Below are 27,306 nucleotides of genomic sequence, written 5' to 3'. Positions count from 1 at the left end.
ATGCTCTCAGACTGAAGGAGAGACTTATTAGGTCAACACCACTTTCTGATATGCCACCCCCACTCATGTAGAAGTCTGATTTAATCTTTCTGAGATTTTTCCTCTGTTTGTGCACATGCTGCTAAAATGGCTCCTCTTCCCACATTGCTTGTAATGCTGTCCTGGTGCGGGTCACTTCTCCATTACCTGTTCATGCTGTCTCCCACTGTATATGCATCTGACTCATGGGTATGGAACCCTGGTCACCTGATCTCCTTTGCTTTTGTCTCACTGCATGTATCTCTGTGGGTGTTGTGCCTCCTAGGGCTTCCATCTCTTGAGGCTGCCTCTGCACATCCTATGTCAAAGCACCTGGCTAATGTGAGATCGCCTTCTGAAAGGAGCCACTTCGGCAGGTGATGGTCCCAAAGTGCTGCAGTCTATCCCATCCTGAATTAGGGAGACAGTCAAGTTTTCAGAATTCCATGTAACAGTCACTATGCATAAGGCAGTAACCTAGGGGTCTGTCCCCTCCTTTTCAGACTGTTAGTGAAAAATCTGTTTTGCGCCGCAGATTTGTTTTGCTTTGTGGAGTACTGGTCCCCAGGGCTCCTAGGACTACTGTGAGGCATGAGGCAGTAGTGCGAATCTTTCTGCCTAATTCCCAATAAGGTAAACTAACAATTTTACTTTCCTGCTGTTGTCATCGTCCTCCTGCGTAGTTAGGACTGTATACAGCTTGTACGTCTCATTCCACCTGGTCCACTGCTGGGCTAGCTTTGAGTCTGCAATATTCAGGACTCTGAGGGGTGTCAGACCAAGTTGTATGGCTCAGTTTGCCAGCTGCTGCACTTCAGAGAATTCACAACTCAGATATTGCCGCCATGTTTCATTAGCAAAGAGTGAAGCCGAATGCAGGTTAAGTTGAACAAGTGAAACTTTATTAAACTCTGTGGCATGCTCTGTCCATGTGGCTGAGTTGCTTCCAGCCTAACTCTCCATGGTCTCTGTTCCACCGGTGACCCAACAGTAACAGTCCCTCCAGGGAACATGGGCACTCTGATTCCAGTTCTACTGATCATGATATACTTATGAAATCCTGCTTCTAGTTCTTCAGACTCATGCTCCTCAAACAACATCACCTTTTAGCTGCACACACCACACTTCCTACCTGTGCACTCTTAAATAGCATATAAACAAAATGAGAAACATGCTGGATAGTGGGGCTGACCATCAATACATCTACAAATTATTCAGTCAGATTTGTTTTCAGACTAGAACTTCATGCCTTCTGGAATATGAATAATGCTGATCTGTTCTGAAAACCTAAATTATGGCTTCAGTTGTATTGATAAAGTCTTAAACCCTGCTACGGTCTGACCATAATTCAGAAACTAAGATTAAAGTCATAATGAATGCTACCACTGAATAATCAAACCAGTAAATTGTTCAGTAAGTATTCTTATCTAGCAGGAATGGCTTGTTTAAATTCCACATAATAGAAGGGATAAAAGGCCAGAGTGTGGACTATTTTTATGACTTCATTCTGACAAATTAATTTTATACAAGCTACCCTTGTGTTGCTGCTGTTGTTTTTGTTGTTGTTGACCTGACTATTTGTTACATAAAATAGATCAGGCTTGGAGACATAAAGGTAACAGCCATTTTTATATGGTATGATGTTAGGCATTAGTATTCACTTATTTTAATGTAAGACTATCATTTACTTGTTTAAATCAGTGATTATTTATGCATATTACAACTACACTTTAAACCTATAAAATCTATACTAGCCTAGCTCAGCCAAATATACACCGGGATTTTGAGACAGCTCTGATCAATTGTCTTGTGCAGCTGTGTGCACGTTTCCATTTGGTGTGGCTCAGATTTGCTGATCAAGACACAAAAGATCACAAGGGTCTCTATTCTATAAAACTGACAGTTATTAAAGTTAGTTTTCTATATTTCTGTATTTTAACAATGAAATTAACATAATTCAGTACAAGCATGGTGCAAGAAAAATCAACGATGATGTACTCAAAATTCTAAAATCCCGAGTGGGATATAATTAAAAAAGAAGAATGCATGCAGTGTTTTGAATAACTCTTCAAACCTGTAAATCATCCCTGATAATTAAAATGTCTTGGTAAGATTCTGGATTTGTATCTGAGGATGAAATATTTGCGAATTGCCTGGTAGGTCTGCATGTATCTAAAAGTTGAAAAATCTAATGTTAGGTTTAATATTTTTGTTTTGCAACCATTATATGAATCCACATCTTTTTTAAATTATTATTGCTTTATTTTGTTATATAATCTTGAAACAATTTTTAAATGAATAGAGTTTTTATGAATAAAGTAGATGCAGTTGTTTTTTTTCTGCAGAACTCTGTGGCTCCAGAGATATGTGTTTCTTTTATTAAATTAACTCATCAACGTGGTCTTGTTATTCCAACTTCAGACTTAGCTGACCAGATTGCTATATTACACCAGAGAGTCATAAATCTTTTGAAGGGGATTTGTATATGTTCATTTGCTCAACATCTCATCTCTCATTTTATTTCCAAATAAACTCAATAATGTTGCATGCTCTCTCTCTTTATTTATTTATATTTTGGGTGTGGTTAATAATATTAATTTAACATGCTGTTTAAAAACAAAGAAACAACCCCAATCTCCAAAAAACAAAACATTGCAACTCATGTTGTTGTTTGAGTACCATGAAAAATACTGGCTTGTTCTCCTTGTTGTTCAGTATATAATGACTTGTTGGAAAGAAGAAACTAGTGTAATGTTTGTTTGTTCAGAGTTGCAGTTTATATCTAGAGCGTTGCATATGGCTCACCTGTTTTCTGGAGAATAGTAATTAGCACCCCAGTTCTTCAATACACAACACATAGGTGGTCTGTTGTGCCAATGCATAGCCATGTGAAGTCATTGGGTATGTTTATACTGCAGTGTAAGCCAGAATGTGAATTTAGGCTCAAGCCTGACCCTCCTTTTGTCTACACACATATCCCACTAACCAAGGACTTGGTACCATGGGGATGGAGTGTCCAAGCCTGAGTCAAGCAGGGACTTAGGGTTCAAGTGTTGTTGCTTTTCAGTGTAGATGCATGCAGTCTCTCATGCTCTGGGAATCTGCCAAAAGTATATCATGGTCCCTCAAGCTGACTCTTGTTTTCCCACACTGCACCACGAACAAAGGGCTAGAGTGGCCACATTTTGGGAGGGCAGTAGGAAGTCTGGGATATGGGTGATCGGACTTGGGCCTGTATAATGCAATGTAGATGCTGGAGTTCCAGGGTGGGACCCAGGGTTCAACAATTCCTAACCTGGGATTACAGATGAGTACAGATGCTCAAGCCCTAGGTTAACAAAGCCGGGGTCTGTTAACTTGAGTTCTACTTATCCTGGGCTTACACTGCAGTGTAGACATACCCATTGTGGCTCTGCATGGGTGCATCAGTCCATCTTTGCCTTGTATTTTGAACAATCGGGGTCCAAGTTGCTTTCCACCAGAGAGAGAGAGGAAAGCCAAATGGTAGAGCTGGTTGGAAAATATTGCCGTTCCACACCCATTTCAACCTGCATGGAAGCTGGAGGGAAGAGCATGAGTTGCACAAGGGAAGAGTTTGGAGGACGCACTAGGAAGTCAGTCTAGTATTGCTGCTTATTAGTTTTCCTGGGATTGCATTAGGATTGCTGCCGGTGTGATCCAGCTGGAATCGAACTGGTTATTGCTCTGATAGCATAGATGCAAATATGGCAGTTGAGTGGCTGGCAGGCATGGGCAGTGGGTACCATAGGCTGGGGGAGGCTGTGCCTGCACAAACAGCCAGGCATGGCTCAGCGCATGCTCCGCCCCCAGACCTCCTGCTTCTGCTGTATGGCTAAGGCCCGGCTCCAGGGCCTGGGAGGGCTGTAGCTGCCCACCTTCCCTCACGGTGCTCCAGGGCTAGCTTGGGGCCGGCGGCTGCAGTGCGGGAGCTCTGGGCTCTGGCAGGCCCTTGCGTGGAAGGGGCAGGGCAGGAGGCTAGCCTCCCCCACCCAGTGGTTCACGCGCTGCCCATGCTGGCAGTCATCTTCTGCGGTGCACATTCCATGCTGTGAGTCTTACTAGACCGACCACTGCCACTGCATTTCAGGTGTGAAGTCCTGGGCGATAACACTGAGGACTCTATTCTTATTACATAAATCTGTCTCTGTTAGAGCAGCTTATTTACAGAGTTGCTCCAACTGCAGTTTAGCATTTGTATCCATCTATACACAAACTGACTTTCTGGTGCCTCTTTCAAGATCTTCCCTTCTGTAGACCCATGTTCCTTCCTCCAGCTTCCACGCAAGTCGCTACTTTCCTGAGGAAACATTTCACATTTCTGTGGAAAATGTTCATATTTTTGTAAAACTGAAAACTCATTTATTTTTTTATTTTCGGCAAGTTTTCATGGAAGTTTCATTAAACGAAATAGGGACTCTTGAACCTCTTCCTATTCATGAATAGAGCTGGTTGGGAATTATTTTTTTACTATTTTTTTTAACATTTTTTTACAAATGCTGTTTTTGTTGAAATTGAAACATTTTGAAAAAGCCTGTTTCAATGAAAATTCCCACAAAAAGGCTTTTGAGACAAAAAAAAAAGTTTTGAAAAAATTAATTGCAGAATATTTTGAAAATTTGTTTCAGATTTTAATTTTAATGTTTGTATTTTTACACTGTTTCATGACACTTGAGTAGCGTCAGTGCAACGTATGCACTAATAGTATTGACATCATTTTATCACACATAATAGTTGAAATATTCTATTGATTGTATTTGATGGTGAAAACCACGAAGGGCAGCTGCTAATTAGTATTGATTGAACCATTTTACCTTTTTTTCTAGATTAGTATCACCTGTTGGTGGTGGTTGTTCAATACAACACGTTTCAGCTATTATGTCATAATATGACATCTATTATGCACTATTACAACTGACATGTCATGAAATAGTGTAAAAATAATATAAACATGTAATTCTAAATGAATTTCAAAATTCTGAAAGATAATTGTCTGAAACTGATTTGTTTTGGAAATTCCGCTTCATGGGAGATTTCAGAAATATCTGTTGTGTGTTTGAATGAAATGAAATTTCAAAATGTCAAGATTTCCCACAAACCAGAAACTCAGGTTTTGACCAGTTTTATTCATGAATCACTGATCACAGCAAGGCTGTCCCGCTAGGCAGGATTCAGTTCAGCTGTGCTTTGTACTGCCATCTACTGTCTTAGTGCCTCATTCTAAAGCTCTTGTCTTAATCTACTTTGTGTTTATTCACGTGAACTTCAATAGCTGCTTCAGTTTTGTACAACTAAATTTTGGATATAATGTGAGCATACAGATTTTTAGCTGTAGCTAGATATGAGTTACACAGTGACAAACTAATATTATCTTACAGTGTCTGCTAACTTTATATGTATGGCTTTTATTCAAAAAGTCTTGTCCCATTCAAACGTTGAGATGGATGAGGCAGGGACAAATAGTGACAATCTGCCACAGGGCTCCTTGACGTTAAAACCTACATTATCTGCGTTTTATAACAGTAGGCCCCTGTACTGCAATTTGCTATGTACAGGCGAATACCTGTGCAGTGCCACATTGATTTAATTTAAAAACTTTTCAATTTACCCACTTCAAAATCTTCTTTAACATTTTTTATTGTTGTATAACAGGTTACAAAAAAGCTATGGTTTAGAAATCTATCTGGCAGGTTAGTATCTGTTATCCAAGGAAAAGATGAAGAGACATTTAAGAAATAATACTACATTGATTTTGCTGCAGCTCTGCTTTCCCCCCCACTTCTGTAGAAGCTGCTGATGCTGACTGCGTCCTCAGTTTCTAAGATGAAACTGACAGCAGATTCAAGGGAGGAGAAGCAGGCTTATAATTCTGGCTGGTAGTGTAAATTGAAATGGAGTAGTGCTAAATAATGAGTTTTGTGCATCTTCAAAGAGGGTTACAGAAAATGTAAAAGGTCATTCCCAGTGCAGGTCCCATTGATTTTGGATTTGTGCAAGATGGTGTCCCAAATCCTGTGATTCACAACCCAATAATCAATGAAAGTCCCGAGATCCCATGGGTCTCCTTTTGTGGAAGGTTAGGCTAAATGGATAAAATTTTCAAAAACATCTAAGTGACTTAGGGCCCTAAGTCCCATTCATTTTTCAAGGCTTGAAAGGCTACACCACAGAACTTTTGCCAGCATAGCTATCCCAGCAGAGCCCCCTCGTTGGAGGCTCATTGTAAGTTGACAGGCATTCTTCCGCCAACATAGCTACACCACTTCCCTGAATGACATTAGCTAAGCTGATGAAACCCTCTTCTGTCACCATAGTTGTGTCTATGCCAGGGATTTTGCCAGCATAGCTATGTCTGCTGGGCAGTGTGATTATCTTTGGTATTGTAGACTAAGACTTAGGCTGCTAAGTCACTTAAATGCTTTTTGAAAAGTTTACCCATAATTACTATTAAAACTGGAATGTGAAACTAAAGCTGGAAAATGCTGAGACTTCTCAGAGCATGAGGGTAAGAGTGTATTAATGGGAATGCTTTAAATGGTACTTCATGCAGCTTTTACACATGAAAAGCAGTGATTTGGGTGCCAGTCCTGCAAAACCCAAAGCATATGCATCACCTTATGCACTGGGAGTAGCCCTATTGACTTCAGTGGGAGTACTCACAGTGCATAGAGTTAAGCGCACACAAAATCTTTGTCAACATCTAGGGCCTGAATCCTGCATTTTTGATCCTTTTTCGTGCGGTTTATTGTGAATGAGCAATTCCCTGCAAAGTCTTTTTTTAATTAAATCATTTGCAAAAATTTAGATTTTTAAAAATGAAGAGTAACTGTTCAGTGCATATGTGTGGAACTCTTCTTGTCTGTCTGGACATTTCATATTCTATACATGTAGTTTAAAAAAAAAAGAGAAGTTGGGATTAGTCTCAAGCGAATGTCTTTTCGGTGATGTGGGTGCAGAATAAAGCTGTGTGGAATGTGGTAGTTTTCAGGGGGTTATGAATTCCTTTTTCTTCGGTTCACTTTGAGTGTTTGCATCTCTTTGTACTGGAGTCTTTTTGCTTAGACATTCAGGTTCAAATGAAAACTCATTGAATTTCACTTGATTTTTTAAGCCAAATCCATGAAACTCTGCATTTTCACATGGTTTCCATCAAATAATAATTGGCCTAAGTTTGCTCCGAACTGCGTCTAGATATTTTTGAAACTTGGCACAAGTTCTCAGACCCTGTGAATTTTGTGTAATAAACATTGTGCACATGTCTTCTGATCTACTCCATACTAATAGAATATTCATTTTAACGTGACAGTGAAATATGGTACAGTGGTTCTTTTCTTATGCTGTGAAAATAATATCTATAGTCTCTTGAGGAAAAATATGGTTCAGTATGGAGTCAGGGGATCTGGGTTCTACCTTAGACTTGCTTTACAATATTGTGCCTTTGTTTCTCTTGTCCGTAAAATGAAGAACACTGGTTCTTATTTCACGGGGGTAATATGAAGCTTGTATCAATAGCGTTTGCAGGATGCTTTGAGATCCTCTAATGGAAGATGCTATAGAAGCACTAAGTGTAAATATTTGTTTTCTTGCTTTTGCAGAAGGGTTCTTTTAAAATGAAAAGTTACAGGCTTGTGGCAGATTCTCCGAAACATTTGGTTTAAATAAAGGCCAATAAAGTTCTCATGTTTATTGAAAAGAAAAAAAAAAACGAAACCCTCTTCTGTTAATGTTTCTGTACTGCATTTAAAGTAGACAGTAAGAGTGAAATTTGAGAGCACCTAAGTCCCATTTTCAAAAGAGATTTAGGAGCTTTCAGTTGATACCCTAAGTCCCACTGACTGTGTGTACTCTGCAATTACTGACGCGAGCTTGGGTTACTGCTTATTGTATTTTTCACTCCATGCATCTGATGAAGTGGGTTTTAGCCCATGAAAGCTTATGCCCAAATAAATTTGTTAGTCTAAGGTGCCACAAGCACTCCTCGTTGTTTTTGCTGATACAGACTAACACGGCCACCGCTCTGAAATCTGCTTACAGGGTGTCCTTCAGGAATAATGCATTCTCCATTTCAAGTATATTGGTAAAACAATCTTATAAACTCCTCACTTAGTGTTGTAGTTATGTTCCTGAAAAATGCTACTTTAAGCAAAATGATGTTAAGCGAATCCAATTTCCCCTTAAGAATTAATGTAAATGGCGGGGAGGGGGGGTGTTAGGTTCCAGGGAATTTTTTTCACCAGACAAAAGACATTGTATACATATACAGTATAATTTTAAACAAACTGTTTAATACTGTTCTTACCAATGATGATTGTGAAGCTTGGTTGAGGTGAGGCGTAGTGGGGTCGGAGCGTGGGGGCTTGCCCCACTCTCCCTGCCCAGTGCTCCTGCTGGGGAGTGGGGTCGGGGGCTTGCCCACTCCCCAGCTGAAATGCTGGGCAGGCGGAGTGGGATAAGCCCCCACACCCTGACTGTGCTCCCCAGCTGGAACACCAGTGGGCGGAACGGGGCAAGCCCCTGCGCCCCAATCCTGCTCCGTGGCAGGAGCACCAGACAGGCGGAATGGGGCAAGCCCCCGTACCCCAACCCTGCAGTGCCAGGTGGAGGGGGACAAGCCAAATGACCTTATAACGGAACGTTGTGTGACTTTAAACGAGTATGTTCTCTAATAGATCAGCAACCTAATAATGAAACAGTGTTAACTGGGGCGACTTTAAGTGAGGAGTTACTGTACATCTCTGTCTCCTGTAACTAACTGGAATCACTACTGTAATTTTTCCCCCTACGTGTGTTGTGTTTAGGTTTTCACAGTCCTGATAACCCGTGTGTGTATTTTTCTTGTACTTACTCAGAAAACCACTTTATGTATCTTCAGAAGAGCTGCCACATTAATTTAACAAGAAACAAAGTTATTCTCTTTCATTCAAATTGTTCTGCAATAATGTGATTTCACAATTTTAAAGTAAGACAGCAGCCAACTGAATTGTGTTTATTATTACAACTTAAGGGGGAGTACTTAGAATGTAAGTGAAAACTGGGTCAAAATGATTTAATACAATGTTTTTCCTTTTTAAATAAAAAGGAAATATTTGTATTTCAAAAAGTAAATATTGTTTTAAAAATATTTATCAAATATTTTTATGATAAACCACTTAAAGCATCACAAGATTTGTTTACTCTGGAAAAAAAATGTCAGCAGTCAAAAGAATGGCATTCATCTCAAAATAATTGCATTCATTTGCAGTAGTTCTTGTAGAGAGCTAACAGTACTGCAGTATACTTAGAGCACTTTTTTATAGCTTAACTCACTCACTAGCATCTGGATTCAGCAAGGTTCCTACTGAAGTCGATGGAACTACTCAAGTGCTTGAATAGGGCACATGTCTAAGTACCTTGCTGAGTTGAGGCTTGTAGCCCAAAAGTTTCCCCATGGTCTTGGGTCAGTCCATGTCTCTGGTGGCGGGGGGGGAAGGAGAAATCTTTCTCTCGTGGCTTTAACATTCCACAAGCCTTGCATTTTTCCCAGGATGTTTTTCTACTATACCCTTTGCAAGAATCCAGTCTCCTGGCAGTTTATGGTTGGTCCTGGTAGCTGTCCAGAGACATCATTCAACACACATCAGCTACTGTGGCAGGAATTTGCCACAAACATTCATATTTAAACAGGCTTTAAAATAAAGCAAATTACAGTTGAAGCTTTCCTGTCAGAATCAGTCTCTGCATATTGAATTAACCTACAATACAAACAATTTTTAGCAACTTGCCACCCCACCCACCCAAACATAACAGGTTCGTTTTTACCACTGTTGCACCCACTGTGTACAGGCCCAGCCTAAAAATGTTGGGACTGTTAGTGATATAATTCTTTGAAATGCACCCCAAACTCAGTGGAGTCATTTTATAATCAATGTGCGTAGCTCATGAAGGATCTTTTGGCTCTTCTCTGCTCTTGCTGAAGTAGAGTGGTTCAGCTGCTTGTTCCTCTGAGCTCTACTGATCAGTTTGGCTTGGAAGGAAAAAAGATTTTAAAAAAAGAAATGAAAGCAGAGATTTCTCTTTAAATTTTTAGTTCTCCCAAGTTGCTATGCATTTGCTCATTATAGAGTGAGTGGGCATCAAAATTCTAGGTAGTTTTCAGAAACCTGCCTATTACAAAGGTGGTGATGTATAATAGCGAATGTGTAAAATACAGTTTCACAATAGCAGACACAAATGCACTCTAGAATATTAATGTTCTTGTACAGGTTTTAAGTAATATCTCTGTAATAAATTATGTTAATGGCTTTCCTTGTAATGATTTTGCTTTAGTTTGTCACTCACTGTGCATGGCTCTTTACGCACAATATTAGAATAATCTCACTGTTTGGTCATATCACAATCAGTCTCACAGTACTCCTAACCCAAATTATCATTTTGCTATTTATCAGGCTAATATGTTTTTGGCATGTCATATTGCGCACTGTGGGAGCTCACCTTGTTAAGGTTGCATCCGAGGTTGACAAGATTAAACTGAAGTCATTTTCTCTTCGCGCTTAGCAGCTGGAGTATCTGTGTTGTCAGCAAATAAGAGTTTTTTCCCTTTCCCTAGGGCATTATCTCAAATGTAGTGTCAGAGTGCCCGATGGATTTACTTCACTATTTTTAATCCAATTTTTAATTTTCCTCCTACCACCTTTCAGCTGTCATAGGCAATATTTTCCTGGGAAGCAGTAGCAAATGTGCACAGAAGAAACCACTATACAACATTACTGCCTAGATGCCAATCTCTTCCTAACCGCAATGCTCACTGTTTCAGCTGCAGAGCTTACCTGATATTTGTTCTCTATGGCACAATTTTTAAGAAAAGAAAAAAACAAATAAATTATTTTTGTTCATTCAGCATGACAAAAAAAAGTTTAGGGGAGATGTTAATAAAATCGAATGTTTTTTGTTATGGACTTTAATGCCTTTAGAATAATTGATGGATGAACATACATTTCAATTTGTTTTTACTGTATAGTTTACATAATCGGATTATTCCGCAAACATCTCCACAATTGTAAAACACAAACCATAGACTCAGGCCTAAAAAGTTAATCAAACAAAGAAAAACCCTTTAATTGCAAAAGTAGTAGTGTCTTTTATTTCGAGCCTAACAAATTTTAATACCCAACTAGCCTGGCAATTTAACATTTACAATTGTAAATTACTTTTCCTTTCAACAGAACATAGTGAAGGAGGATGTCTACTGATTAATTCATTTGGGAAAGGAATAACCAAACTGATGAAGGAAAGCAAAGTATGCCAGCAGTGTGCTTTTGTTCGTGACTCGCATGCCTTTCATGGCCAAATTGCAATCTGACCAATTTCTTCACATACTGTGTGTACTTGACTATTTCCATACCATTTATGCCTTTCTTTTCAAGAACTTAGTATATTAACAGGATAAGCCGCATTCTGCTGTTAGTTTTATCAATGAAGACAATGGAATTGTACCAGAATTAGCAAGAGCAGAAATTCAGGGAATGAAGGCATTGCACCTTTCTTTTAAAAGCTGTAATATTTAAATATATTGTGGTTGAATTTTGATTTACATGTTTATGAAAATGTGTTTAAAAAAACAGAAAAGTTCCATTGTCAATGGCAGTGAAATCCAAGGCACGCACAACTTGCCATCATATGATTAGATGCATTAATATTTAGTAATGTAAAAAGTACTAATGTGCTCCCTGATCTTCTGCAGCCTTAGTGGTGGGAATGTGCTGTGTGTGGGCCAGCAAAGGAAAGAGAACGGTCGGTGACTTTAAGGAGTACTCCTCCCTTGTTTATTCTCTTCCTTTTTGAATACGCTGCCTCCTTGTGGGCGTGAGATGCAGGCTGTCACGGGGCAAGACTCGCCCCTGCTGCACCTCCTGCTGGTCTCTCAGGGAATTAGCTCTTCCAGCCTCCGGAGCACCCTCTGCAGGCCAATGTCCCACTTGCCATTGGCCCCCGGTGCCCCTTTTACCCAGTCTCTGGGTCTTCCCTCCCCAGGGAACCCCCACCCACTATCCCCACCTTGCCTCAGTCTTTGGTACTGCCAGTCACCATTGAGCCCCCACACTGGGTCAGACTGCAGTGTATAAGCCAATCATCACAGGCAAGGGGGGTTTAGACCTGCTGCCTCTGCCTACGCGGGGGCTGCCCCCTGCAACCCCAGGACCTATCTTAGGCTATCTGCTAGGCCTGCTGCCTGGGGCTTTTCCAGTCTGGAGCCTTCCAGCTCCTCTGGCCTTCCCCAGCCCTACTTCACCTCAGGTATTCCGGTACACTCCCCAGCAGCCAGGCCCATCTCTCTCAACAGCTAGAGGAGACTCTACCTGCTCCTGGCCCATTGTCCTCTTATAAGGGCCAGCTGAGCCCTGATAGGGGTGTGGCCACAGCTGAGCCTGCTTCCCCCAATCAGCCTGGGGCAATGCTTGCTCCCAGCAACAGCCCTCTCCTGGGCTGTTTTAAGCCCTTTAAGGCCTGAGCGGGTGACCACCCCCGCTACAAGGCTCTTTGGCACATTGGCACAACATAAGCCTGTTGACTCCCACTCCCTAAGGAGGTTTTATAAGCCCTCCCCCTTGTCCAGGGTGGCATTCTGAGTAGGGACCAGGTTTTGGGCCTTGCTGTTTCGCATCATGCTCGTCATCTTTTCCAGGCTGGGAAGGAATTTTTCCTCACCACTGGATTGGCCTGGGCAGGGCGTGTGTTTCCACTTTCCTCTCGGTAGCCCAAATAAACAGTAGGTAAGATAGGCTGTAAAATTCATGTGGTTGGAACTTGGCAAGTAATTGTTCATCAGGGGTCTGGTTCCCTAATAAACTGCAGTCTGAGGTGGACTTATGGGGAAGCATCCCCTAAAGAAGCTGAGGAAAGATGGATTGGGACTCCTAACGTCTGGTACAGTGGGGAGAAAAACCCCTTTCCCCAGCTCCCTTAATCCTTGTACAAGGGGTGGGTGCTGGGGACCCAGCAACAGGTTGTGAGTGGGGAGAGCCAATGGGAGCCCTCTCAGATAGGTGGAAAGGATTAAGGAAAGACTGATGATCTGCTCTATATGATTTAATGCTGGGTAGTTCCCAGATGAGATAAAGTTGTGGCCTAATTAAACCACATCTCTTGTAGTCTGTCTTTCTTCCTGCATAGCCAGGACAATAACAGCTGAGAGAGTGACTGTGCTGTATAGGACTCTGCCTCAGGCACGTTGATTGTAAGGTGATGAATGTTTCAGTGGAAATACATGAACTACAAGGTATTAGTTGTTTGCATTAGCTCAGTAAAACTAGTTGCATGTAAAATTGAAAAATGACACTTTTCAAAGCATTTAAAGCTTTCAGGTACCAATCGTGTATCATTTATCTGTTTCTATGCTAAGTAGCTATCCTTTTGCCCTAATAAATATAAAGAAGAAATCCTATAAAGTTAATTTCCACAGGATTATGTATCTAGTCTCTGTGTCCTATTATTATTTATAATCGTGTACTTAGTTATAACAATGACTGGGATTCAACTTCATGGGCTTTGTCAAAGATATTATATTTGGATCTTTTACAGTTAGTAAACATTTGAAAAACTTTTTTGTTTTCAAAGGTTGAAAGATTAAAATGGGGTTATGTACTGCTGCTAGTTGCCTCCAAAGTTTGCTAGAATCCCTGTTTTTGAGCTAGGTCTCTCTCTCTCTTTTTTTTTTTCTTTCTCACGTATACACCCACACTCTCATGCACCCCCCCATCAATAATTTTATCTAAATCACTTTTGCTTATCTTGTTATACTTTTTCCAGAAGAAGCCAAATACCATTTAGGAGTCTTTACACATACAGATGATGATTTCTTTCTCCAGAAAAAAGTCAAATCTAGATTTAAATTACTGTCAAAGTTGAAGTTGGATTGTATGAAACCTTTTGTAATATGTATTTGTGATGTTCAGCATGAAATGGATAACTCCTTTTCTTTAAGAGATGCCAGTCAATCCAAATTATGGTTGAAGTAGTATAAAAACCTAGGAGAAAAATGCTATAAAATTCTGCTGTCATAGGTTTTAGCCAATTCCTTTTAACATACTTGATGAAGTCAGAATGCTTTCAGTATATCACTAATAGCAGTTCTCGAATTAATGGAAAATATTAAGCTAAAAAGAGAGACTTTTGCCAGTACATAATTGTGCAACAAATGGTTTAGATTGAGAAAACTTTGTGTTAAAATAGTACTTCTTTTGTGTACAGTGGGGTTGGACTGCCCTTACCATTTAATGTTAAGAGGGATGTGCATTCACAGATATTAAATTGTTTTCAGAAAGAAGTGCACATGTACTAGTTTCCTAAAATGAATCTTTAAGCTCCTAAAAATATGTAGCTTTTTATATCATGTTCTTCTGGTTTAGACAAAAACATATGCTAATAAATATTAGATAGATGAATGAATGGATTAAAATGTAAGAAAATTGTTCAGAGGGTGTAATAACTGAATGCAAATTTTTGTTGCAGTATGAATACTTCAACGCTGTTCTCATAAATGAACGAGATGAAGAAGGAAACTTTTTAGAACTTGGGAAGGAGTTCATTCTAGTGCCAAATGACCACTTCAATAACTTGCCTGTGAACATCAGCCTGAGTGACGTCCAAGTACCGACCAATATGTACAACAAAGGTTAGCTAATATCTTCTTTCTCTCTGCATTCCTCGAGTTAAAGGTATGAAGCAACATGTTGTTAATAAATGACTATATTTTATAAACTAATTCTGTGCTTTGTTAGAGTTAGTTTCTCTCAGTCTTCAGCTGAGGTAATGCCATAAGAGCTACAGCTCTGAATATAATTTCTTTTCTTCTATGGCAACATGTATGGTGACCTAATATAATCAACACATTGCATATGTATTTTGCAGCACATATTGTATCAGAGGAAAACTTATTTAGGGCAAATTGCTTTCCATAGTTTCCAGATCAGTTGAACAGGCTGTAAACCGTCATTCATTAGTTAGGCTCATGGCAAATAGAGAGCCTAAATGCACCTTTTAAACATGACGGAGAGTAAACCCATCAAGCAGGTAGGAAAACTCTCAACTGTTTATAACTACAGCTGCTGCTGACTCTTAGGTAACATGTACAGCAAGTTAATTTTAATAAGATATCACACTTGATACTGAATGGTATACTTGACATGTAGTACATAATATATATGCCTACTAAATGCCTGATCTAACAAACTCAGTGGATTGAGCCGGAATATAGGGAGTACAAACTGAACTCATAACAGCTTGTTTTCATTTTCCCATTGGAATTTCTTGTTGTCCAGTCATCAGAATTCAGTCTCTATGTCTGCTTATTGCAATTATAGAGCAACAATCAATTTAATTTTCTGGGCCATTCCAATGATGAAATGTATTAAGTTATAGCACACAAGTTTACAAACTGTGGTCCTTGGAGCCCTTGTCAGTGATCCATGGAGAGCTGGCTTCTCATTTAAACTGTGTTAAAAGACAGCTAAAAATGCATTCAGTACTTTCCAAATGCTACAATTCCATGTCAGCAATTGCGGTAATTGACGTAGGGATGTTGTGTAATTGCAAATGAAACGGGAGATAGTCCAAACAATTTAGACTGAGAGGAGAAGTGATTCATGAGGCAACCTTTCTTCTAAGATGTGATTCACACTACGGAGAAGCCTGACAACTCAGAAATTGTAGAGAAATGTTTAAAATTGGGATCACAAAATAACAAAGCTTCACAGAGAATATTTAAAGGTTTGTGAGATGACTGAAGTGGAATATTTTAAAGAGATTTAGAAAAAACTTTGAACACTATCAAATGATTTCTGTTTCACATTTAAAAAGTGCTAATATTTTTCTATTTGTACCTGTCTCTAAATGAGCTCATTCCAGACTTTCTATATTCATATTGAATCCTCATTAAAAGAAAAACAAAAAGGAAATATTATTGTGATGGTTGCAAAGGGATTTAGAAATGCTAAGTTAGTCATATTTTAGGGAGAAGTTAAATCGCTGAGCAATTGAGGTGATGGGGATTTTATTAAAATGTGAGGACCTTCTTCCTATTTAATATTATACAGTACTTTTCTGTGCAGAACTACTTTTCAGACCCTAATGAACTACACATTCAGGCCTAAGTCAACTGGGCTGTCAAATCATGTTTTGGCCACTCATACAGGATCTGCCTATAGAGAGAGATGAGGGAATCCATGATGGTGATTCCTGTCTCCACTTTGCCTAATTCAAACCAGCCAAAATAATCACTTTGTGCAGCTGCAGAAACATTATTTTTATCTTTCAAATTTTTTCCAACTGCTGAAATCTGGATTATTGCTGATATTTTCCTAAAACAGATACACAGACTCAGCTTGGATGTTCACGTTGACATTCCCTCAGCAAAGCGAGGTGATCCATATGCTTCGGCTTTTTGGCACACCATACTCGTGTTTATCCATTGCAGTGTATGGTCCTCGATAGCTTAATCAAACCGTTGGCTTAAGGCATAGGCACTGGATAGTTATGGATTGCCAGCAAAGCACCTGCATAACAGAGAATGTCCTTTGGTCAGCTGCGTCTTTTGTCTCATTTTGTTGGATTCGTAGGGAATTGGCAAAACCACACAGTATTGCCAACCAGGGTATTTGAAATCATGAGTCAAGCCTCAATAATAATGAGATTGGCTTAAAAAATCATAAGACTTTTAAAAATAATAATTTTGGGGGACTTTTTAAAATATTTGCCCTCTGTTGTTCGTGCCTAACTGGTATTTCTACACTGCAGTTAGACACCTGTGGCTGGCCCATGCCAACTGACTCAGGTTTGCGGAGCTTGGGCTAAGGGCCTTTTTAATTGTGGTGTAGACGTTTGGGCTTGTGTGCACTCTGAGTTCTGGGACCCTCCCACCTTGCAGGGCCCTAGAGCCTGGGCTCCAGCCTGAGCCTGAATGTTTACACCGCAGTTAAACAGTCCCTTAGCCCGAGCCCCGGAAGCCTGAGTCAGCTGGTCTGGGCCAGCCTGGGTATCTAACTGCAGTATAGACATACGCTTAGAATTCACATTTTCAAGCTTTTGTCTGCAACTATGAGGGCTAGAAATTTACTTGGGGTGGAAAACAATGAGATTTCACATAATTCCATGAATCCCAGAGCTGGGACTTAAAGCAACACAGCAAATATCGGGAGATTTGTGATAAAACCAGAAGAGTTGCCAACACTGAATGCCACAGATATTAGTACAGATTGTGAATTACTAGATACCATCAGAGATATTTGGGCAGTGCTCCCATCAGTGTCTGGTTGGGTGGGCACAAGTGGCAGAAGGCCGATAAGCACAGTAGAACTTATCACTTATTCAGCTATTACAGACTGCTCAAATGTAGCAGTCTAAATTTATACAGCACTTCACAGACCATAGGTAAGACCCATTACATTCCTGAGGAGCTCACAATCTAATATGCAAACTGTTCAAGGAAAAACAGCCAACCAGCTTAAAAAAAACCAGACAACCCAGCCTAGCATGGAAATATATATAAGTAAGTTTATATACAAGCTGTTTGACTGAGTGAAGAGCACTTATTCATACTGTAAAGGTACATTTAAACATGCAACAGGGGAATCACTTACTAAATAAGAGGATTTCTGTACAATCACTTACTAAATAAGAGGATTTGTGTATATTTTCTTTCTGGGATAATTTTCTGATCCTAAATTTTGCATTGGTGTGGGGGTTAGTCTGATTATTAGTGTGCCATTACCAAGTGTGATCTTGGATGGTACCTGTCTCTCTTTCCCTGTGTCTCCTGTGTACTAGCCTATACGAAACTGAGTACATTAATTAACAAGATATGAATCTTCACCATTGTAATGCAAAGCTATTGATTTTTAGACTGTGAAGCTAGTACAAGTATTGGGTTGTCGTGAACACACTGATGTTTCTGAATTCCTATCATGAATATAACTGAAGGAGTTCTGAAGCTAAGTGGGATGTTAGTGTGCTTATTTATATGTCAAAACACACAACACTCTTCCAGCGCTCAGCTGTTTCACCAAGAGACTCATGTTCTGTTTCTGAGGTTATTTAAAATGCAAAAGTTTGAGGACATGGTGCTGGAAAGTATCTGTTTACAATAATGTTTTGTTTTTCAAGCAGTTTGAAAAGCATAGAAGTTCAACAGTCATTAGACATGAATTTAGAGAAGTTTTCGTAAGACTCAAGATAAGGTGCCATTTTAAACAATGAGTAAATTATGTAAAACCAGCATGAGATCAGAATCCTCCCTTGTGTATTTTAGAAACACTAATAGTCAGATACTTAGGTGTGTCAGAGCAGTGCTAAGCACACCTTGGAAAACGGTGCACAGGTGGCTTGTTGACACTGACCTTTCCACCCTCCATCTCTCCTTCCCCCATCCATAAAGACTACCTGAAGCCAAACTGTCAGTTAGAGCAGCTTCAGGGTTACTTTAACTTGCATGAGCTGATAATGACTCCCATGGAGCAGCTCTCCTGGCCAGGATTGTTGGAGTGCATTGTGCTCTGGCCCTGCATTCTCCCCAGTACACCTGCTTTGCCAGGTGGTGGGAAGCAGGTAGCTAACTGGGGAATCCTCAGTTGATATTTAATTACTGCTTCAAGGCCCATTTGTGCTACTGTTGAGGTACAAAACACATTTACCAGAGGCCAAATATATGGACCAACCTCTGCAACATCTCTCAGAAACCAGTTTCAGCAGCAGGAGTCTGATGTCCAGTTGGGGGAGACAGCAGACAGTAGTTTGAGTCCCAAGGTTGTCATTTAAGGTACTATGGGCCTGATCATGTTCTCATACCACATATACACCTGTTTCAGAGTAGCAGCCGTGTTAGTCTGTATTAGCAAAAAGAAAATGAGTAGTAGTGGCACTTTAGAGACTAACCAATTTATTTGAGCATAAGCTTTTGTGAGCTACAGCTCACTTCATCGGATGCATTCAGTGGAAAATACAGTGAGGAGATTTATATACACACAGAACATGAAAGAATGGGTGTTATCATACATGCTGTAAGGAGAGTGATCGCTTAAGATGACCTATTACGAGCGGGGAGGGGGAGAAAACTTTTTGTAGTGATAATCAAGGTGGGCCATTTCCAGCAGTTAACAGGAAAGTCCGAGGAGCAGTAGGGGGCGGGGAATAAACATGGGGAAATAGTTTTACTTTGTGTAATGACACATCCACTCCCAGTCTCTATTCAAACCTAAGTTAATTGTATCCAGTTTGCAAATTAATTTCAATTCAGCAGTCTCTCGTTGGAGTCTGTTTTTGAAGTCTTTTTGTTTTAATATTGCGACCTTTAGGTCTGAGATCGAGTGACCAGAGAGATTGAAGTGTTCTCTGACTGGTTTATGAATGTTATAATTCTTGACATCTGATTTGTGTCCATTTATTCTTTTACGTAGAGACTGTCCAGTTTGACCAATGTACATGGCAGAGGGGCATTGCTGGCACATGATGGCATATATCTCATTGGTAGATGTGCAGGTGAATGAGTCTCTGATAGTGTGGCTGATGTGATTAGGCCCTATGATGTGTCCCCTGAATAGATATGTGGGCAAAGTTGGCAACGGGCTTTGTTGCAAGGATAGGTTCCTGGGTTAGTGGTTCTGTTGTGTGGTATGTGGTTGCTGGTGAGTATTTGCTTCAGGTTGGGGGGCTGTCTGAAGGCAAGGACTGGCCTGTCTCCCAAGATTTGTGAGAGTGATGGGTCATCCTTCAGGATAGGTTGTAGATTCTTGATGATGCGTTGGAGAGGTTTTAGTTGGGGCAAGAAGGTGACGGCTAGTGGTGTTCTGTTATTATCTTTGTTGGGTCTGTCCTGTAGTAGGTGACTTCTGGGTACTCTCCTGGCTCTGTCAATCTGTTTCTTCGCTTCAGCAGGTGGGTATTGTAGTTGTAAGAATGCTTGATGCCCACCTTGATTATCACTACAGAAAGTTTTCTCCACCCCTCACTCTCCTGTTCGTAATAGCTCATCTTAAGTGATCACTCTACTTATAGTGTGTATGATAACACCCATTTATGTGACCATCGCTTATTAGCACCGTAGTGTCATCATGATATCTTCATCATCTGGACCCATGGAAAAGAAGCCCTTGAGGAATTCCAGCATGATTTCAACAATTTCCATCCCAACATCAACCTCAGCCTGGACCAGTCCACACAAGAGATCCACTTCCTGGACATTACGGTGCTAATAAGTGATGGTCACATAAACACCACCCTATACTGGAAACCTACTGACCGTTATTCCTACCTACATGCCTCCAGCTTTCACCCAGACCACACCACATGATCCATTGTCTACAGCCAAGCTCTACGATGCAACCGCATTTGCTCCAACCCCTCAGACAGAGACAAACACCTACAAGATCTCTATCAAGCATTCTTACAACTACAACTACTCACGAAAGCTTATGCTCAAATAAATTGGTTAGTCTCTAATGTGCCACTAGTGCTCCTTTTCTTTTTGCAGATACACCTGTGTGACTTGTTGAATTAAATGGAATTGTTTAGCTTTACTGCAGGGCAAATGAGAGTGAACTCAGACATATAGCTACAGTCGAACACACTGATAGTGAACAGAGATGATAAAGTGCTTTTATGGTGAAATAAAATGACAGACCCAAATGGTTTCGGGTCACTGCAACATTCAGAATACAATCTGGCTTTATTAAATCTCTGCTTTAAGTAAATATGTTCAATATAAACACTGACTTCATTATAAAAATTCACTTTAAGGAATTCACTGTAATTTTAACCGTGGTCCAAACAGGGAAGCAAATCATCACAAGGACATTTTTAAAGCACGAACAGTTTGTTGTATAAAAAATTTAATACACTGTGTAGTGAGGTTGGCTTTTCCATCTGGTCATGTGTCTGCTACCTCAGTTTCCCCAACCCAGTTTCCTGAAGAATGCACGAAGACTTGCATGGTTCCAGGATACCCCCTTCTTTGGGTCTAGTTTATTAACAACAGTTCAGTGTCAACTCAAATAGAAATCTTTCCCACAAACTTTACAGTTCCTTCCCAAACCACAGTACTGATGTCTGGCCTTTGCTAAAACCTCTCCCAAGTGAGGCTTCTATTCCTGCTCCCTGCAGTGTCTCTCTCCAGGCTTTCTGCTTAATTGGTGTAGAGTGCCTCTGCTAGGTCCTAACCCTGGTTTTCCCTGCTTTATTTAAACGGGCTCCCTCTTAAAGGAAGTGCTGTCTCCAGGTTGCTATCATGTGGCACTTGGTCACCTGACCCAGCTGCCAGCCAAAGCTGTGAAGTAGGATCATAGATACATATATGTGCCTCTAGACTCCTACCACACTGTTTACTCCTGGGGGAATTTTGTGTCAGTGTGCAAGTTCAGAATTAATGTCCTCCACAAATTCCACCCCCCTCCCCCCTCCAGAATAATTGATTCTGAGGGGGAGGCAAAGGGAAGCCACAGGAGGGGCACACTGCAGTTACATCTTTCACCCACCAGGGGCTGATGTGGCACCAGAAGAGAGGGCAGCTGGTTTACTGGCCGGAACTAAAGTTACATACTTAGTTGCAAGAAGTTTGATGAAATAACTAAATAGACACTACAAGTGAAAAGTGTAATTTTTCTTGGCAACAGAAACCAAGTAGGCTTAGCTAAATTGATTTACGTTAATGGAAGATTTTCTTTTATACTCATTTCCAGTTGACTTTATGCAATCTTATCTCATTCACTGAGTTTTATAATGCAGAAATATTTCCTAAAGGATAAACTTTTCATCCAGTTAGCACAGTTGGCAATGGAATTAAATGTTCTCTATAGCGCTGCAAAACTTAGTTATCTATTGAGCTGTTTTGTTCTGTGTTAAATTTAGTTACAGTAAGAAATTGGGGTGGGGAGAGTCCAAACCTACTTAGTATCAGATAAAATACAGATTTCAAAAATCTGACTGCTCTGTTTGCCTATTTATTTTAAATGTGTTTCTATTCACATTTTGGAATGCATCTTTCTACAGCAAGTGTCAGGAGCGAAAACACTTTTATGCAATAATACTTTGAAGCACAGTATTTTTAATCTATAGCAGGGATGGGCAAACTTTGTGACCCAAGGGTCACATCAGGGAATAGAAATTGTATGGCGGGCCATGAATGCTCACAAAATTGGGATTGGAATGCGGGAGGGGGTGCTGGCTCTGGGATGGGGCTGGGAATGAAGAGTTTGGGGTGTAGGAGGGTGCTCTGGGCTGGGACCGAGGGATTCAGAGGGTGGGAGGGGGGATCAGGGTTGGGGCAGGGTTATGGGAAGGGGTGCAGGTTCTGGCTGGGGGTGTTGGCTCTGGGGTGGGGCTGGGGATGAGAAGTTTGGGATGCAGGAGGGTGCTCCAGGCTGGGATCAAGGGTTTTGGAGAGTGGGAGGGGGATTAGGGCTGGGGCAGGGATTTTGGGGCGTGGGGAGAGGCTCAGGGGGTGCAGCCTCTGAGCAGCGCTTACCTCAAGCGGCTCCTGGAAGCAGTGACATGTCCCTTCTCCGGCTCCTACGCTGAGATGCGTCCAAGTGGTTCTGCACACTGCCCCGTCTGCAGGCACCACCCCTGCAGCTCCCATTGGAGCACGTAGGAGCCAGAGCTGGGCCATGCTGGCTTCCGGGAGCCATGTAGTGTGGCCCCCGACCCAGCTGGAGCAGGGCCAAGCCACGTGCTGCAGCCCTGAGACCCAGCACCCCACCTGGAACACTGGAGCGGGACCGAGCTGCTGGTGCAACTCGCAGGCCAGCTTAAAATGGCTCGTGGGCCAGAGTTTGCCCACCCTGATCTATAGTCATCACTCCACAATTAGTTTCAGCCAGGATTCCATTATATCACTTGACACAATTTTTCAAATAATGCACATGCAGCCCATTAGTTAGTGTGTGCTGTGTGTCAGTGCTCAATCCACAGAGGATGTAAGTCTAAGGCCTCTATTCAGCAAAGCACATCCGTTTTACTTTAAGCAAATTGACATTAAAGTTACACAAGTGCTGCTTAAGGGATGGACTTAAGCACGTGGTTGAGTGTTTTGTAAAAGTAGGGCCATATATCTTAAACTGAAACTGTAGAGGTTCATGCTTTAATGCTGTAGGTTCTGGGTTGAATCACTGATGATGACCAAGATGATAGACATTTCATATGTGACAAAGACATGGTGGGGGAGGTTATATCTTTTATTGGCCCAACTTCTGCTGGCGAAAGAGACAAGCTTTTGAGCTTTAAAAGGGTATGTCTACACTGCAATAAAAGACCTGCAGCTTGGCTGCAGCTGGCCCTGGTCAGCTGTATTGGGATCGGGCTGGGGGGATATAAAATTGCAGTGTAGACATTTGGACTCAGGCTGGAGCCTTGGCTCTGAGATCCCACGAGGGGGGCGAGGGGAAAGAGAGTCTCAGAGCCCAGGCTCTAGGCTGAGCCCAAACGTCTACACTGCTATTTTTAGCCCTGCAGTCCGAGTCCTACAGGTCTGAGTCAGCTGACCTGGGCTCTGAGACTCGGAGCTCTGGTTTTTTTAATCTCAGAGAGGTTCTTCAGGTTGTGTAAACTCTGTGTAAACTTGCAATCCTGTCTCTTTCTCTATCAGAAATTGGTCCAATAAACGACATTAGCTCACCTACCTTGTCTCTCTCCTAACCTGGGATCAACATGGCTACAGCAACACTGCAAACAATTTCACATGTGCACATTTGAAAATGGCATACTTGCAGCGATGAGGGAAAGACCCAGTGTTACATACACACATTGGATTTGCACATGCACGTTGACTCGTTTTTGGGGCTCTCTCCACAGCTCCCCTATAACTTTGGCTATTAACATTAATTTTCACTGTTGGCCCAGGTGAATTTTTCAATGAAGTTTAAAGAAAAGTGTCCAAACTGCTTCTGAGTTTCCATCAATAAAAGTGACCTGAATTGAAATTTTGATCAGTGTTGAGAGCAGAATTTATCACATAATACATAACAGCAACATTTAAAAGCCTTCACATACAGTGAAATTTTTCTAATGACTATCTCCAGTAAATGACTTTCTGATTTAAGTGGCCACTTTAAAGCATCCTCATACATTTTTACTTGTTGCTCAACACACATTAAATAACCAGCCTTTCAGTATGAGCTGAGATGTATTTACATGAGTCTGTCATTCTTTAGAAATCTGATGCTATTGACCTCCCGAACCAAATGTGATGCACTCCATTGCATTGGTGAAGTTTGCGCTACAGTAATGAAATGTAAACATGTTAGAAACAATTACTGTTTTTAATGGAACATTGTCAAAATACAGCACAGAATATCTTCACAATCTCTCAGTAAAGCTGGAAAGTTGCTGTCCAATTTGGCTTTATAACACAGAGCTGTGTTTTGATTTTCTCTTTTATAGATTATGAAAATTATGCAGGCTTTTAGCACGCTGTTTACAGAGATTTTTTTAAAATGTTGAGACATCAGAATTATTCAGACTTAATAAATTTCTCCTCTTAGTTTTCTCTACAATTCTGTCTGACATTAACTTAAAGACTATCAGTACATGTGAGTGATATTGCTATCCCTTTTTTTAGATCACATAAGACAAGCTTCAGAGGATACTGTGTGATTTGAAAAAAAAAACCTTTTTGGACCACAAATCTGTTCATTTTTTTTAAAGTAACAGTTCTGTACTTAGGCAGATAATATAGTCGAAGCCATCTACTGGTAGCTTGATTCAGATAGCCTTATTTGCAAAGGCATCAGCAGTGTCAGCCAAGCATCAAGGGAAAAAAACCCCCAAACCAGCACCCATGCTAACACACCCAAAAAACAAGCCAAATTTTGCTTTACTTCAGTTTCTCAGAACTCTTGTACATTTAGATGTGCATTCAGTGCATCCACCACTGGAAGAAGAAATTGGGGAAAGTGGTTCACTAATGCTTCCTAATTTGAGTAGTAGTGTTTTATAATGTTGCTCTTTAATCAAGTACAACATGTTTATTTTGAAGATGGTCAGGGCCTTGTCTTACTATGTAATTGTAAAGTTACCTGGGTCTTTGTGGCCTACGTAAGTTCTGAATATTTGCCCTTCAGATTTAGCACTTTGTCATAGCTCTAATTTCAGCTGCTTCATAGTTTCTAAAATATGTGGTATCTACGTGCTAAAATGTTAAATGCATATAAATTTAATCGTTCATTTTCTCCCTTACACTTTTTTGGGGGGGGATTGGGTGGTACCTGGTAAGCTGCAAAACTCATTTGTGGTAGTTAATGTAATAAGGAAAATATAAATATAAATATAAAATTATATTAAATATAAATATAAAATATAAATAAATATAAATATAAATTTATATAAGAAAATATAAATATAAATTATTCTTGATTAATGCAGAAAAAGAAAATATTTTTATTTTTAAGCACAAACATTTTGCATGTTTTGAAAGTGGGCCTTGACAGTTCATAAGAAAATTTATTGAATGAATGGTCATCAAAATGTTCCTGTAAATTTGGAATTAAGTTCTGATCTCAGAAGAACTATGAATGTGGCACCTATGCAAAGTTGCCTGGGAGTATCACTGGTTACGATTCATCATCTTAGAGAAAATAATATGGTGGTACTATTGGGTTACAAAATGGTATTTCATTATAAATCCATTTACGGTAGGATTTTCAAATGTTTGGAAGTCAGTGAGAGTTGGGCACCTAACTTCTTTTGGAGCCTTTGAAAATCCCAAGCCTAGTATTTGTTAGGATAAAATAGTCTGTTTTCTAAATTTACTGGTAGTAAAAATAATCCTGGGGAATCCATTGACAAGTTGACAACAATCTTATTCTCACTGCAAAAATCAATATTAATGAATCTCATTGGAGAAGGTGCTCTATCCGAGTAACAATCAGATATGAATTGTGGAACAGTGCAACTCACCAAAATGATCAGATTATAGTGATAAAAAAGTAAAATAAAAGGTTATTTAAAACCCTGAATAATTATCAGGTAAAATCTAGCAACTCTCTGAATGCCAGGGTAACCATTTTTAATGAAAAAGAAATCTCTGAGTGCACAGGTACCACCACAACCCTCGCCGCTGCAGCCTCAGTGGTGAGTAGGCTTTGTCTGAGCCTGCAGTAAAGAGAGAACCCTTGGGCCCTTTTAGGGATTGTCCCCCCATCTTTCTCCTGTCTTCATGGTCACACAGCTTCTTGGTGGGTTTAGGGAGGGGAGGGGAGGAGAGGGACTTCTTAGCTGACTGACTGGATAAAAGGGTGCAACGGAAGACCATTGGCTCTTGTACACCCAAAGGAAGGGGCCTTTCCCCTCCCTGGAGTACTGTCTGCACCAGAGAGCAATAGCTCCTTCCCTCTTCACAGCCTTGGGGTTAGAGTAGGACCAGATATTGAGCCTTGCTGGGGTCTTGTGCTGGCTGCCTTTTTGGGGCTGAGAAGGAATTTTTTCCTCACTGCCATCCTCTCTGCAATTCAGGGACCCAATGGGTAGCTTAGATTGTAAAAATCAAGTTGTTGCAACTTGACTCAAGTGCCCAGTGCAGAAAATCCTTCAGTAGGGAGTCTGGCTCCCTGATAATACCCAAAATGGAAGCAGAGAGGGAGAAGGTGCCTCCTAAGGAAGACAAGGAATGATGTGGGGGCTCCTAATGTCATGAACAGTGAGGAGACACCCCTTCCCCCATACGCTCAACTCTTGTATGAGGGAAAGGCGATGGCACCAAATAAGAGGTATAGAGGGGGTGGAGCTGAGGTAGACCACCTTCAGGTAGTATGGATTACAGAAGGAAGGAAGACCTGCATTGATCTAGCTATAGCCGGAAAGTTACCCAGATGTGATAAGTTAATAAAGTTGCTGGCTAGTTAAAACCACATTCTGGTGTCTTGTCTTTCTTCTAGTGGCATCCGGGACAATTCATAACACCGATCAAAAGAGGGAAAAATCTGGTTTGGTCTAATTAACCATTCAGCATTTACTGAATCCAGGGAATTGGTCCACTGCCTTGAGGATGCACAATAATGCCATACTGTAGCAATTTAGTGAGGTCCTAATTTTTCTTTAAATAAATCCCTCTTTGATGTAGAGGCTGGTTTGAGCTTTTACAGGGTATAGGAAGTGATTTTTAGCTATGCTTTCCATAGCTACAGAGTATTTTTCTATGATGGATGGTACAGTCCATGAATACTTTTAAGCATTTCTGTCAACAGGAGATATGGTTTATGTCGACTCAACTGACAAACATAAGGCAAACAATATGTTGCTGAGAGTCTGAAGCTG

General features: G+C 40.6%; 1 protein-coding gene across 5 annotated transcripts in view; it reads left to right on the top strand.

The window, feature by feature from the left end:
• CACNA2D3 (calcium voltage-gated channel auxiliary subunit alpha2delta 3) overlaps positions 1 to 27,306 on the top strand; it is a 724,110-nt gene that overhangs the window by 272,497 nt on the left and 424,307 nt on the right. For all 5 annotated transcript variants that reach the window (XR_013636032.1, XM_078853616.1, XM_078853615.1 and 2 more), the window contains one exon: positions 14,524 to 14,686. Coding sequence is in view for 4 of the 5 variants with exons in the window: in XM_078853616.1 (XP_078709742.1) it covers positions 14,524 to 14,686 (163 nt within the window). In the remaining variant the exon portion in view is untranslated. The remainder of the gene's footprint in view (positions 1 to 14,523; positions 14,687 to 27,306) is intronic.

This window comes from Lepidochelys kempii, chromosome 7 (assembly GCF_965140285.1).
Source record: "Lepidochelys kempii isolate rLepKem1 chromosome 7, rLepKem1.hap1, whole genome shotgun sequence".
Lineage (NCBI taxonomy): Eukaryota > Metazoa > Chordata > Testudines > Cheloniidae > Lepidochelys > Lepidochelys kempii.
Note: the sequence above shows the minus strand (reverse complement) of the source record. Positions and strands in the feature narration are given on the sequence as shown.